Below are 12,674 nucleotides of genomic sequence, written 5' to 3' on the forward strand. Positions count from 1 at the left end.
TAAAGATCTGTGGATGTGCATTCCAAGGTCTCGCACTTCCTCAAACCCCCACGATATCTTCCTATTTACTGAGCATACCCTCGCTTTGTTTTCCCTCTCCAAATGTATTACCTCACATTTTTCCAGATTAAATTCAAATTGCCACTTCTCCATCCACTCAGCCAAACCACTGATCTAATTCTGCCATCTCTTCACCATCAACTACAATTTTTGTATCATCTTTAAATTTCACAATGATGGCTCCCACATTCAAGTTTAAATACTTGGGAACTCCTCCCGCCTGCCTAAAATTTGAGCCAAGGTGGGAAACAGTCCTTAATCCAGAGAATCCCATCAGTGCTGTAGGCCATTCGGCCCAGTGAATCTGCACTGACCCTCCAAAAGAGCACTCTACTTAGACCCAGTCTCTCACCCAATCCTCGTAACCCTGTGCATTAATCATGGAAATCCAGGCCGGTCCGATGGTATTGGGTTATAAGAACTAGGACTAGGAGCAGGAGTAGGCCATCTGGCCCCTCGAGCCTGCTCCGCCATTCAATGAGATCACGGCTGATCTTTTGTGGACTCAGCTCCACTTTCCGGTCCGAACACCATAACCCTTGATCCCTTTTTTCTTCAAAAAACTATCTATCTTTACCTTAAAAACATTTAATGAAGGAGCCTCAACTGCTTCACTGGGCAAGGAATTCCATAGATTCACAACCCTTTGGGTGAAGAAGTTCCTCCTAAACTCAGTCCTAAATCTACTTCCCCTTATTTTGAGGCTATGCCCCCTAGTTCTGCTTCCACCCGCCAGTGGAAACAATCTGCCCGCATCTATCCTATCTATTCCCTTCATAATTTTAAATGTTTCGATAAGATCCCCCCTCATCCTTCTAAATTCCAGATCCCCCCCTCATCCTTCTAAATTCCAACGAGTACAGTCCCAGTCTACTCAACCTCTCCTCGTAATCTAACCCCTTCAGATCTGGGATTAACCTAGTGAATCTCCTCTGCACACCCTCCAGCGCCAGTATGTCCTTTCTCAAGTAAGGAGACCAAAACTGAACACAATACTCCAGGTGTGGCCTCACTAACACCGTATACAATTGCAGCATAACCTCCCTAGTCTTAAACTAGCAATGAAGGACAAAATTCTATTTGCCTTCTTAATCACCTGTTGCACCTGTAAACCAACTTTCTGTGATTCATGCACGAGCACACCCAGGTCTCTCTGCACAGCAGCATGCTTTAATATTTTATCATTTAAATTATAATCCCATTTGCTGTTATTCCTACCAAAATGGATAACCTCACATTTGTCAACATTGTATTCCATTTGCCAGACCCTAGCCCATTCACTTAACCTATCCAAATCCCTCTGCAGACTTCCAGTATCCTCTGCACTTTTCGCTTTACCACTCATCTTAGTGTCATCTGCAAATTTGGACACATTGCCCTTGGTCCCCAACGCCAAATCATCTATGTAGATTGTGAACAATTGTGGGCCCAACACGGATCCCTGAGGGACACCACTAGCTACTGATTGCCAACCAGAGAAACACCCATTAATCCCCACTCTTTGCTTTCTATTAATTAACCAATCCTCTATCCATGCTACTACTTTACCCTTAATGCCATGCATCTTGATCTTATGCAGCAGCCTTTTGTGTGGCACCTTGTTAAAAGCTTTCTGGAAATCCAGATATACCACATCCATTGGCTCCCCGTTATCCACTGCACTGGTAATGTCCTCAAAAAATTCCACTAAATTAGTTAGGCATGACCTGCCCTTTATGAACCCATGCTGCGTCTGCCCAATGGGACAATTTCTATCCAGATGCCTCGCTATTTCTTCCTTGATGATAGATTCCAGCATCTTCCCTACAACCGACGTTAAGCTCACTGGCCTGTAATTTCCTGCTCTCTGCCTACCTCCTTTTTTAAACCGTGGTGTCACGTTTGCTAATTTCCAATCCACTGGGACCACCCCAGAGTCTAGTGAATTTTGGTAAATCATCTCTAGTGCATCTGCAATTTCCCTAGCCATCTCTTTTAGCACTCTGGGATGCATTCCATCAGGGCCAGGAGACTTGTCTACCTTTAGCCCCATTAGCTTGCCCATCACTACCTCCTTAGTGATAACAATCCTCTCAATGTCATCACCTGTCATAACCTCATTTCTATCAGTCACTGGCATGTTATTTGTGTCTTCCACTGTGAAGACCGACCCAAAAAACCTGTTCAGTTCCTCAGCCATTTCCTCATCTCCCATTATTAAAACTCCCTTCTCATCCTCTAAAGGACCAATATTTACCTTAGCCACTCTTTTTTGCTTTATATATTTGTAAAAACGTCTGCTGTCTGCTTTTATATTCTGAGCAAGTTTACTCTCATACTCTATCTTACTCTTCTTTATAGCTTTTTTAGTAGCTTTTTGTTGCCCCTTAAATATTTCCCAGTCCTCTAGTCTCCCACCAATCTTTGCCACTTTCTATGCTCTTTCCTTCAATTTGATACTCTCCCTTATTTCCTTAGATATCCACGGCGATTTTCCCTCTTTCTACCGTCCTTCCTTTTTGTGGGTATAAACCTTTGCTGAGCACTGTGAAAAATCGCTTGGAAGGTTCTCCACTGTTCCTCAACTGTTCCACCATAAAGTCTTTGCTCCCAGTCTACCTTAGCTAGTTCTTCTCTCATCCCATTGTAACCTCCTTTGTTTAAACCCAAAACACTAGTATTTGATTTTACCTTCTCACCCGCCATCTGTATTTTAAATTCCACCATATTGTGATCGCTCCTTCCGAGAGGATCCCTAACTATGAGATCATGAATCAATCCTGTCTCATTACACAGGACAAGATCTAGGACCGCTTGTTCCCTCGTAGGTCCCATTACATACTGTTCTAGGAAACTATCGCGGATATATTCTATAAACTCCTCCTCAAGTTTGCCTTGACCGACCTGGTTAAACCAATCGACATGTAGATTAAAAACACACATGATAACTGCTGTACCATTTCTACATGCATCAGTTATCTCTTTGTTTATTGCCTGCCCCACCATAACGTTACTATTTGGTGGCCGATAGACTTACTCCTATCAGTGACTTTTTCGCCTTACTATTCCTGATTTCCACCCAAATGGATTCAACCTTATCCTCCATAGCACCGATATCATCCCTAACTATTGCCCGGATGTCATCCTTAAATTACCATCCACTCTGTCCTTCCGAATAGTTTGATACCCTCGGATATTTAACTCCCAGTCGTGACCATCCTTTAACCATGTTTCAGTAATGGCCACTAAATCATAGTCATTCACGATGATTTGCGCCATCAACTCATTTACTTTATTCCGAATACTACGAGCATTCAGGTAAAGTACACTTATGTTGGTTTTTTAACCTCTGTTTTGAATCTTAACATCTCCAGTTTTACTCCTTTTAGTATTACTGGGCCTATTCACTGAGCTCCCCTCAGTCACTGTACCTTGTACTGTCGCCCTTTTTGATTTTTGACTATGTCTTCTCTGTCTTGCACTTTCCCCCTTACTTCCTTTTGCTTCTGTCCCTGTTTTACTACCTTCCAACTTCCTGCATCGATTCCCATCCCCCTGCCACATTAGTTTAAACCCTCCCCAACAGCTCTAGCAAACACCCCCCCTAGGTCATCGGTTCCAGTCCTGCCCAGGTGCAGACCGTCCGGTTTGTACTGGTCCCACCTCCCCCAGAACCGGTCCCAATGCCCCAGGGATTTGAATCCCTCCCTCTTGCACCATCTCTCGAGCCACGCATTCATCCTATCTATCCTGACATTCCTACTCTGACTAGCTCGTGGCACTGGTAGCAATCCTGAGATTACTACCTTTGAGGTCCTACTTTTTAGTTTAACTCCTAACTCCCTGAATTCAGCTTGTAAGACCTCATCCCGTTTTTTTACCTATATTGTTGGTGCCTATGTGCACCACGACAGCTTGCTGTTCACACCCCCACCCCCCCAAGAATGTCCTGCATCCGCTCCGAGACATCCTTGACCCTTGCATCAGGGAGGCAACATACCACCCTGGAGTCTCGATTGCGTCCACAGAACCGCCTGTCTATTAACCTTACGATCGAGTCCCCTATCACTATAGCCCTGCCATTTTTCTTCCTGCCCTGCTGCACAGTAGAGCCAGCCACGGTGCCATGAACCTGGCTTCTGCTGCCTTCCCCTGGTGAGCCATCTCCCTCAACAGTATCCAAAGCGGTATATCTGTTTTGCAGGGAGATGACCGCAGGGGATACCTGCACTGCCTTCCTACTCTTGCTCTTTCTTTTGGTCACCCATTTTCTATCTCCCTCATTAATTTTCACCTGCGGTGTGACCAACTCGCTAAATGTGCTATCCACGACCTCCTCAGCATCGCGGATGCTCCAAAGTGAGTCCATCCGCAGCTCCAGAGCCGTCAAGCCATCTAGCAACTAGTTATAGTTGATATTTGCTTACAAATCATGGCCAATCCACCTAAATCGCACATTTATGGGCGTGGTCAATAAACAGACCTCAACTTGGGCAGGGCTCCGAGACCTCAACGCATAAGTGCTGAGAGTTTAGGGTGAACGGGATCTATAAAAAGGAGAAATGTTAAAAAAATTCTCAAATTATTTTACTTTGGGACTAATTAAATTGTTTCTCAATCCCACCTCATCTTCCTTTGTCTGGAGAGCTTGCCGCTCATTCAGTAACTGCTCCTTTAAACTTTGATCAGAAAATCCTTCAACGGGGACTCTATGTCTAGCTTCATCCAGCTTCGACTGTAGAGCAGAGATCTGCATTAGGTTATTGTACTGTTGCTGCTGCAGAGATTCCTTGTCCTATCACAAGAAAACATGGAAGAAATATTTTAACGCTGGTGACACCTCATACTTAAAAACAAATATCAAACACAAATCCTTTCAGTCATTATTTTATGCAATCTTATTAATACACTTCTGAGCGTCAATTTCATCAGTGAACAAACCCTGCTGTGATCACAATGATTGCATTCAGAACAAATTATAATGAATTGATTCAGTGAAAGTAACAACTAGTCTTTTTATTATCGGTTTTTGATCATTTTTTCTTTTTTGGGCTCCAGTAAGTTAGTAACTGAAAAGAGTTGGATACCTTGCAGTCAATGAGTAGGAAGACTGACATTGGATTTTGTGAAACTGATACAAAACATCAGTTCAAAACTAATAACTACGAAGTGTTTTTAAAAACTTGACATACACACTGAAGAACAGAGTGGATTGGAATCAACCAGGATTGGTAGTTTACCAAGTACAATTCAGAAAAATTCACTCAACCCAACTAATTTGGTACTATTGGAGATACAGATTCTGAGCATTTTAACCAGGCTGCCTGACTTCATTGAATCTCAACCAATGCTAAATCCTGTATGAATGTATTAAACCATGCAGCATTTTGGAAATGTCTTAAGCCGTGAATGAGGAATTGAAGTGCACGGACTGGCTTCTTCCTGTAACAGAGTGGTAGCAGTTCAGCAAATAATGATTTGCCAATGATTTAAACCGAGGTTAACCCACCTCTCAACAGTTAAAGCCAGGGGCTCAGCAGAGTGGCCTAAAGCTCCCACCAAATTAAGGGGTGGCATGGATTCTACTAAGAATCATTCAGTAACAGGAAGAAGTTATCTGTGCTAGCTCTTTGACAGAGTTATACAATTAGTCTTACTCTCATGTTCTTTGCCCATAATCCTGTAAATGTTGTATTTTTCAATTATATATCCAGTTTCTTCTTGGCTTTCATCATCATTTCCTGAAATGTCTGGGCCATGATGGCGCTTAGCCGAGAGAAAGTTAGAGCTAAGCATTTTGACTGGATTTTAAACTTCCGAATCCATCCTAATTATTTCCTTGTTCCCATTTCTTTTATGTTATTTTATTATTTTGGTCCCATAATTGAAATGTGCCATTAAACAGAAAATTCAAGGTTGAAGCAACCTCCTTGACAGGGCATTTGTGTTCCCAGGTTTTGTTTTAGTCAGACTCCTCGGCACGGAGTTGATTTTAGGAAGCAGGTTTGGAGGGAGTTAATAAGTTGACCGGCAATTGGTGGGATGGCCAGGGAAAGCGTTTAAATCTTGGAAGTGAAAGGACAGCGCTCTTTCTCTCCTGCTTGCCGAAGTGAAAGAACCACTTTATTGTTCTGAAAGCAGTAAGTACATAGCATATCCTTCGCTGTGAACTTGGAATGATGCTGAAGAAGATAGATATCTTTGACAGAGAAAACCATCTCGAGCCTAGAACGGGCAGGAAACGGGTGTTGAGGCCGAGATGAGATCAGCCATGATTGTATTGAATGGAGGAGCAGGCTCGAGAGGGTTAATTGCCTAATCTTGCTCCTCGTTCTTATGTCCTAGAACGAAGAAGTATAAAAATGAAAGCTGAACTTCAGAAAAACATGAACTAGAAGTCATCCCAGTTCAAAGATCTATACCCTTTTATTTTTATTAATATTTTGTTTTCCTTTCTGCCCCCCTTTCCCTGGGCTGTTTGTCTGTGTGCTTCTAGAGAGTGGGGCAAGTAAGGAAGTGGGGGGTGTTGGGAAAGAGGCATATGATAGTCAGTTACATTTTCTATCCTTTTAATTATAATACTCCACATAATTAAAGGTTACTTGTGTTAAAGTTACAATACTCTCTGGCATTTTAAATAAAGTCTTATTTTACCGACATTGCGACTCCGGATCAAGCCCAGGGTGTGAGAATCATAGATTAACTACAGGGAAGAAGGCCATTCAGCCCATCGAGCCTGCATCGACCCTCCAAAAGAGCAGCCCACCCAGGCCCACTCCCCATCTAGCCCATGGACATTACGGGGCAATTTAACATGGCAAATCCACCTAACTTGCGTATCTTTGGTCGGTGGGATGAAACCGGAACACCCGGAGGAAACCAATGCAGACAATGTGATTAACTTTGTGGTTGCTACTACTTGAATATGCACACATCATTTCAATTGCTTTGAAATGAAGCTCAAAAAGACATGGTGATTGTTTATTATTTACCTGTGTTAATTCTTCCTCTATCCGCCTCATCTTCTGCATTTCTTGCTCAAGCTGATGAATACGCTTTTCTACATCCACATTGGATAAAACTACCTGCTCAAGCTCTTTGATCTGCACTTTCAGTTTTTCTATTTCTTCACCTTCTTCCTGCACATCTCGCTCCAGGTGTTCCTTTGTTAGCAGCAACTCGTTGTAATCATCTGTCTTTGACTGGATCTGTGCCTCCATGGTTTCCATCTAAAGATAGTGTTTACACACAAATACACAATAAATTGTGAGCAGACATTTCTTGCATTACTTTTGATTTTGGTTGGGAATGACTATTTTTTTAAAAACCAAATCTCTGCTCAAGTTATAATACCCTACACTGCTTACACTAGAAATGTGTGTATATGAAAGTAATTTGCATTATGTGGGGAAAAAGGTATAACTACTGTAAAAATCTGCAAAATCTGGACAATTTAAAAAAAATGTAAAACCAGTGATACAAAATGTATTTGAAGATTGGAAAACATCTTTACTTGCACTCTCTCACAATTAAGAATGAAAACTACTGACTTTTCTGTACAATTTCCTTCAATAATCCTAGATTATAATAAAATTACAATCTTGCATCTTCCGGAGCCTTCTCTTCAAACATTTATTTTTGAAGTGGTCGAGAGAGAAGGGAGTTCAAAAGGCAAACCAAAAGGTTTATAATATGTGATCTCAATGATGTGCCTGCCTAAATCTCAATTTCATTTTTACTGAACAGATAAAAGTTAACTTTCAATACAAGAAAGGTCAGAGAAAAAACTTCAAGAAGGAAGAGCTCTGGAATCCAAGAAGAATCCCTTTGAAGGTTTAAATTCAAAATACCTCAGTATTAAGGTCCTCGCTACCCACAACGAGGACTAGTTCATGCCTCAAAATATTGATGAAGCAATTCATAGGAAACTCACTCCAGGTGGTAGCTTTACAATTCCTTAGTTCTTGATGATTAGTCAAACCCGTGATCACTATTCTTGTCAAATGGCTTTTGCTAATTTCCCAGAGGTTGTATTGCTGACAATTGCCAGCAATAAAGAATATAATCCAGTAGCCAGTTAATAATATTGGATGAAGATATTTGCCCAGCTCTCAGAATCATAATACACAAATGGTCGTTTAGTTTCATCTTATTCTTCTTACAAGGCAAAATCTAGTTATCTATACTTAACATCCCCACTATGAAATTGGTATGCTGAAGGAAAGATGAATTCTAATTTCAGTAGTAAAAAAAAAAATGATTTCAGAATGTGCAATTCAGTTTGTGTCTGGACAGCATGACAGGAGCAGGACCAGATGTATAAAAAGTATGACAGGCCAACCTGGTGAAGCTGCAGCACAGGTTTAGCTACATGCTGAAAAGCTGAAGGGAGTAAGCGATATACAGAACAAAAGGATCACACAACCAATGGGTCAGATTAGAGCTCTATAGTCTACCACATTCAGTCGACTGGTGGACAACGGAGCAGGAGGTGGTTCCACAATATTCCCATCCTCAACGATGGGGGAGCCCAGCATACAAGTTCAAAGGACATGGGTGAAATATTTGTAACCATCTTTAGCCAAAGGTGCCAAGTGGATGATCCATCTTGACCTCCTCCTGAGGTTTCCAGCATCATGGATGGCAGTCTTCAATCAGTTTGGTTATCTTTAGGTGTTATCAATAAATAGTTGAAGGCACTGGATGGAGCATAGGCTATGAGAGCCTGACAATATCTAGGCTGTAATGCTGAAGATTTGTGTTCCAGAACTTGCCGTGGCCTTAGCCAAATTATTTTAGCACAACTACGATGCTGTTATCAACACAACATGAGAAATTGTTCAGGTATGGGGACTGTGTACATAAATTTTATGTAGAAGTACGTATGCATGTTGCAATTCAAGACAAAAGAATACAGAAAGGAGAATTTGAAGACCTGGAAGCGGAGCCTTGCTAAAACAGCTGAGAGAAACTTTGTTTAAAAGGATAATTGGAAAACCTTAAGGTGGCGCTTTGACAAAAACAGCTAATGGAAAGCATTGGTTGAAAGTAGACATGAAAGCACGTCTTTTTGAGAGTGGAGTTTGGAAACACTTCTGCGACAATCATCTATTTGAGGGGACATCCACAGAAGATTGATTGAGTGGCATTTGCCACTGGATTTCAGAGTGGAGTATTGTCAGTTAGCCTGTTGGGTTACAGGCACTGCATGTTTATGGAGAACATTACAGCACAGGATAGATTGCAGAACCTGTGTTATCCTTGAAACCTGGGTACGTTTGTGAAAAGAGGGGAGTGAATGAGTATTGTATCATCGCCAAATATTTTATGATAATAAGTTATTTTGTTAAAAGTTAATTGGCATTCCTGTGACTCTGTTCCTCTATGTTTTCAAAAAAAAAAGGTAAAAGTGACCATCTCTTGAGCCAGGGTTCCATTTTGGGATCTTCACATTCAGTAATAACAGCAACTGAGATCATAACAAACAACTAAATTGTTGAGGTTGTGCAATTTTAATATTGTATAATTTTTGAATTCCCAACTTAAGGAAGGACATCAAGTCTAAACGAACAAAGGAAGACACTAGTAAAAGCTTGATTTGAAAAACTAAAAAATGCATAGGTATGGGAAAGAGAGAGAAAAAGACCAAACTGATAGCTCCTTCACAGAACCAGTGCAATGTACTAAATTGTCTTTTTTCTGTGCTGTAATATTCTAGAATATTAAACTCAGATGATAGTTGTCAAATCTGACATACCAGATGAACAAAATATCCTGTATTTGAGGGAGTACAGTTAGAACCTCATCACATAAGAGGTTGTAAAAAAAAACTGATGCAGGATTAAAAGAATGACAAGGGTGTACTGACTACTAATCTGAAACCTCCCAGAGAATTTGAGTGTTAAAGGAAAAGGAAGAAAGCTTGGAAAGGTATTCTTTCCATTTGACAACTTGCCTTACACCCAAGATCTAGAACACAAATACGCTTTTTCTTTATACAAATACATGGATGACGTCGAACAGTATGACTGGCTGTAAAGTCCATCAAGACAATTCAATCTTTGAGCACACAGACTCAACATCAAGTTGCAAATCCAACTGTTGAATTCTTCATTATTCTGTGATGGTGGGGTATAGTAGATTTCCAATTTTGAAGACACAGACATCAACTGCCATTATAAATGAAGACGGTTTAACACCTTTTCCAAGATCCAGACAAAATATGAACTCGCTTCTAAAATATGGAAAAATAAACATTTGCAACAGGAGAATTGCTACATATAAATGTATTCTCCTTTCTCAGGCTTTTTGCTATTATTGAAGCCAACACAATGTTAGGATTCTCTCCCAAACTCAATTGTAACAATTAAGTGCTTGACAACACGTTGCTGTCTTCCCAAAGGACATACTTTTCTATGATCTTCTCTGCATCACAAAGCCAGGTGTGGAGCAGTTGCCGATGATTCCAAAGGTTGGCCTCAGCTGGAATAATGCGTCCAATTCTGAAAAGTGCACTTTAGTAGTGAAGGCATTGGAGTGAGTGCAGAAAATATTCTCGAGGATGGTTCTTGGGATGAGGAACTTCAGTTATGAAGATAAGTTGGGACTACTTTCCTAAGGGGAAAGATTACAGAGATTTGCTAAAGATATTCAAAATCCTAAGGGATCTGGACAGAGTAGATGGGAAGAAACTGTTTCCACTTCTGCAAGGTCCAAGAACAAGAAGGCAGATTTAAAGTAATTGGCAAAAGTAGTATGAGAAAATACGTTTCTCACACAAGCAAGTGGTTAAGATCTGGTATGCATCGCCTGATAGTGTGGTGGAGGCAGGTTCAACTGAAGCATGAATAAGGGAATCAGACTGTTATCTGAACAGGAGGAATGTGCTGGGTTGCGGGGAGAATACGGGAATTGATCAGAGAACCGGTGCAGATATGATGGTCTGACTGGTGTTCTTTTGCGCTATAACAATTCTGTGATTCAGTATTCTGTTCCACTCTATTCACAACATCTTCAATAATGCAGTCAATACCTGAGCTACCAAATGGCAGATAGCATCCATGCCACATAATTGTTTCATAATGGCCTTGCCAAACAAGAGAAATATCAGCCACCTTAGTTAACCTCTATGCCAACAACATCTTCAGAGTAATCACTAACGAGAAGCTGAATTCCACCAACCATAATCAATATTGTGACATTCATACACTGATGAATGCTGATCTGTTGACCTCTTTAGCACCTGCCATACCCAAGTCAGGGATTTAACCATTTGCCTGGAGAGTGCAGCCATGGAATCCTTGAATTCCCTCCCAACATTGAAGTGGCAGCACTTGCAGATTTCAAGATAAAACCCCATAACTACCTTCTCTGGGTTTCTCATGGGCACAGGGGAAAGCAACCTACAGTCACCTGGGAGTATGCTAACTTTATTTCTACTTTACTTTAAATACAGTTGTTGCAGCGTATGAAAAAAAAACTTTATGGAATTAATTTCAGTCTGAAAATGTTAAATCTGCAGGTTCATTATTATCACAGTTTTGATTCAAAATCCTAAGTCCTTAATTGCGTTCCATCACCCTTCCAATAAAATTTGTGAAATCATAAATGCATAATGTGTGGACTGAAAATGAGAGAATGTTCTTTTGCTCCTGGGAATGGATGAATAAAAACTCAGATCCAATACAGATAGCTTGGAATTAAAAAGAACAATGAACTGGAAGACAGGTTGTGACAACATTGCTAAGCCACTAGATCGATATGCAGAGCGAAACAAGCGAACATGCACAGGAAAGGGATAGATTTTGCTAAAAAGGTTGATAGACCTACAGCACCTCCAGGCAATGATACAAGTGTATCCCATTGAAAGGGACTATCAAAAACAATTCTGGGAAAAAGTAAATGGAGTCACTATTGGGGCAATGACAGCAAATGTTTTTTTTTAAAGATGTCCTCAACACTATTAAATGCCCCAAATGTAATGCTGCGGTTGCTAAATTAGCTAAATATTAAATCACTTAGCTTTTATACAGCAAACATGTGAAAACAAAGCCTTTCTGAACTCTCTGCTTCTTAATTTTTGAAGTAGCATTTAAGTAGCCAGGTTGGCACAAAATGCCAAAAAAAACCAAAATGGTATATTTAAACTCGGAGAGAAAAGTCAGGTTGAAAAGAATGACCACACAGTTGTGAGGCAGCATAACCAGTTTCATTCAGTGTTCAATCATACCTGAAGGCGCCATCAAGTTTAACAAAGGTACGGCATAACTACGGAAGCGGATATTCAATTGAAAACCCAAACTCTAAACCATGATGGATTCAACAAGAAATTTTGGGAAATGACATCAACTCCAGAAATATTTTTAATTATTAGACCAAAGGATCAGGTTTTGTACTTTCTAAATGCAGAGAGAACTGAGCTACTTACTGCTTTGGATCCAAGCAAAGTCTGGGAGCTGACAGAGTCTGGGAAATCTGCTAAACCAACCAGTTCAATATATAGATATAGAAGCATTAAACTTTGAATGAAGTTTCAACAGAGGCATACTTGGAAATTTACTGGCACTTTTGTTGGGAGAAAGAATATTATTCCTTGTTTCTTGTTTCTCACTTGGTACCGGTGGAGGTAGTGACGA

At 40.7% G+C, this 12,674-nt stretch overlaps 1 protein-coding gene across 5 annotated transcripts in view; it reads right to left on the bottom strand.

The window, feature by feature from the left end:
• Positions 1 to 12,674, bottom strand: part of pcnt (pericentrin) — a 352,612-nt gene that overhangs the window by 112,007 nt on the left and 227,931 nt on the right. For all 5 annotated transcript variants that reach the window (XM_038786588.1, XM_038786581.1, XM_038786572.1 and 2 more), the window contains 2 exons: positions 7,032 to 7,268; positions 4,664 to 4,834 (listed from right to left, as the gene is read on the bottom strand). In XM_038786588.1, the coding sequence (XP_038642516.1) occupies positions 4,664 to 4,834; positions 7,032 to 7,268 (408 nt within the window). The remainder of the gene's footprint in view (positions 1 to 4,663; positions 4,835 to 7,031; positions 7,269 to 12,674) is intronic.

The sequence above is a fragment of the Scyliorhinus canicula genome, chromosome 2 (assembly GCF_902713615.1).
Source record: "Scyliorhinus canicula chromosome 2, sScyCan1.1, whole genome shotgun sequence".
NCBI classification, from domain to species: Eukaryota; Metazoa; Chordata; class Chondrichthyes; order Carcharhiniformes; family Scyliorhinidae; genus Scyliorhinus; species Scyliorhinus canicula.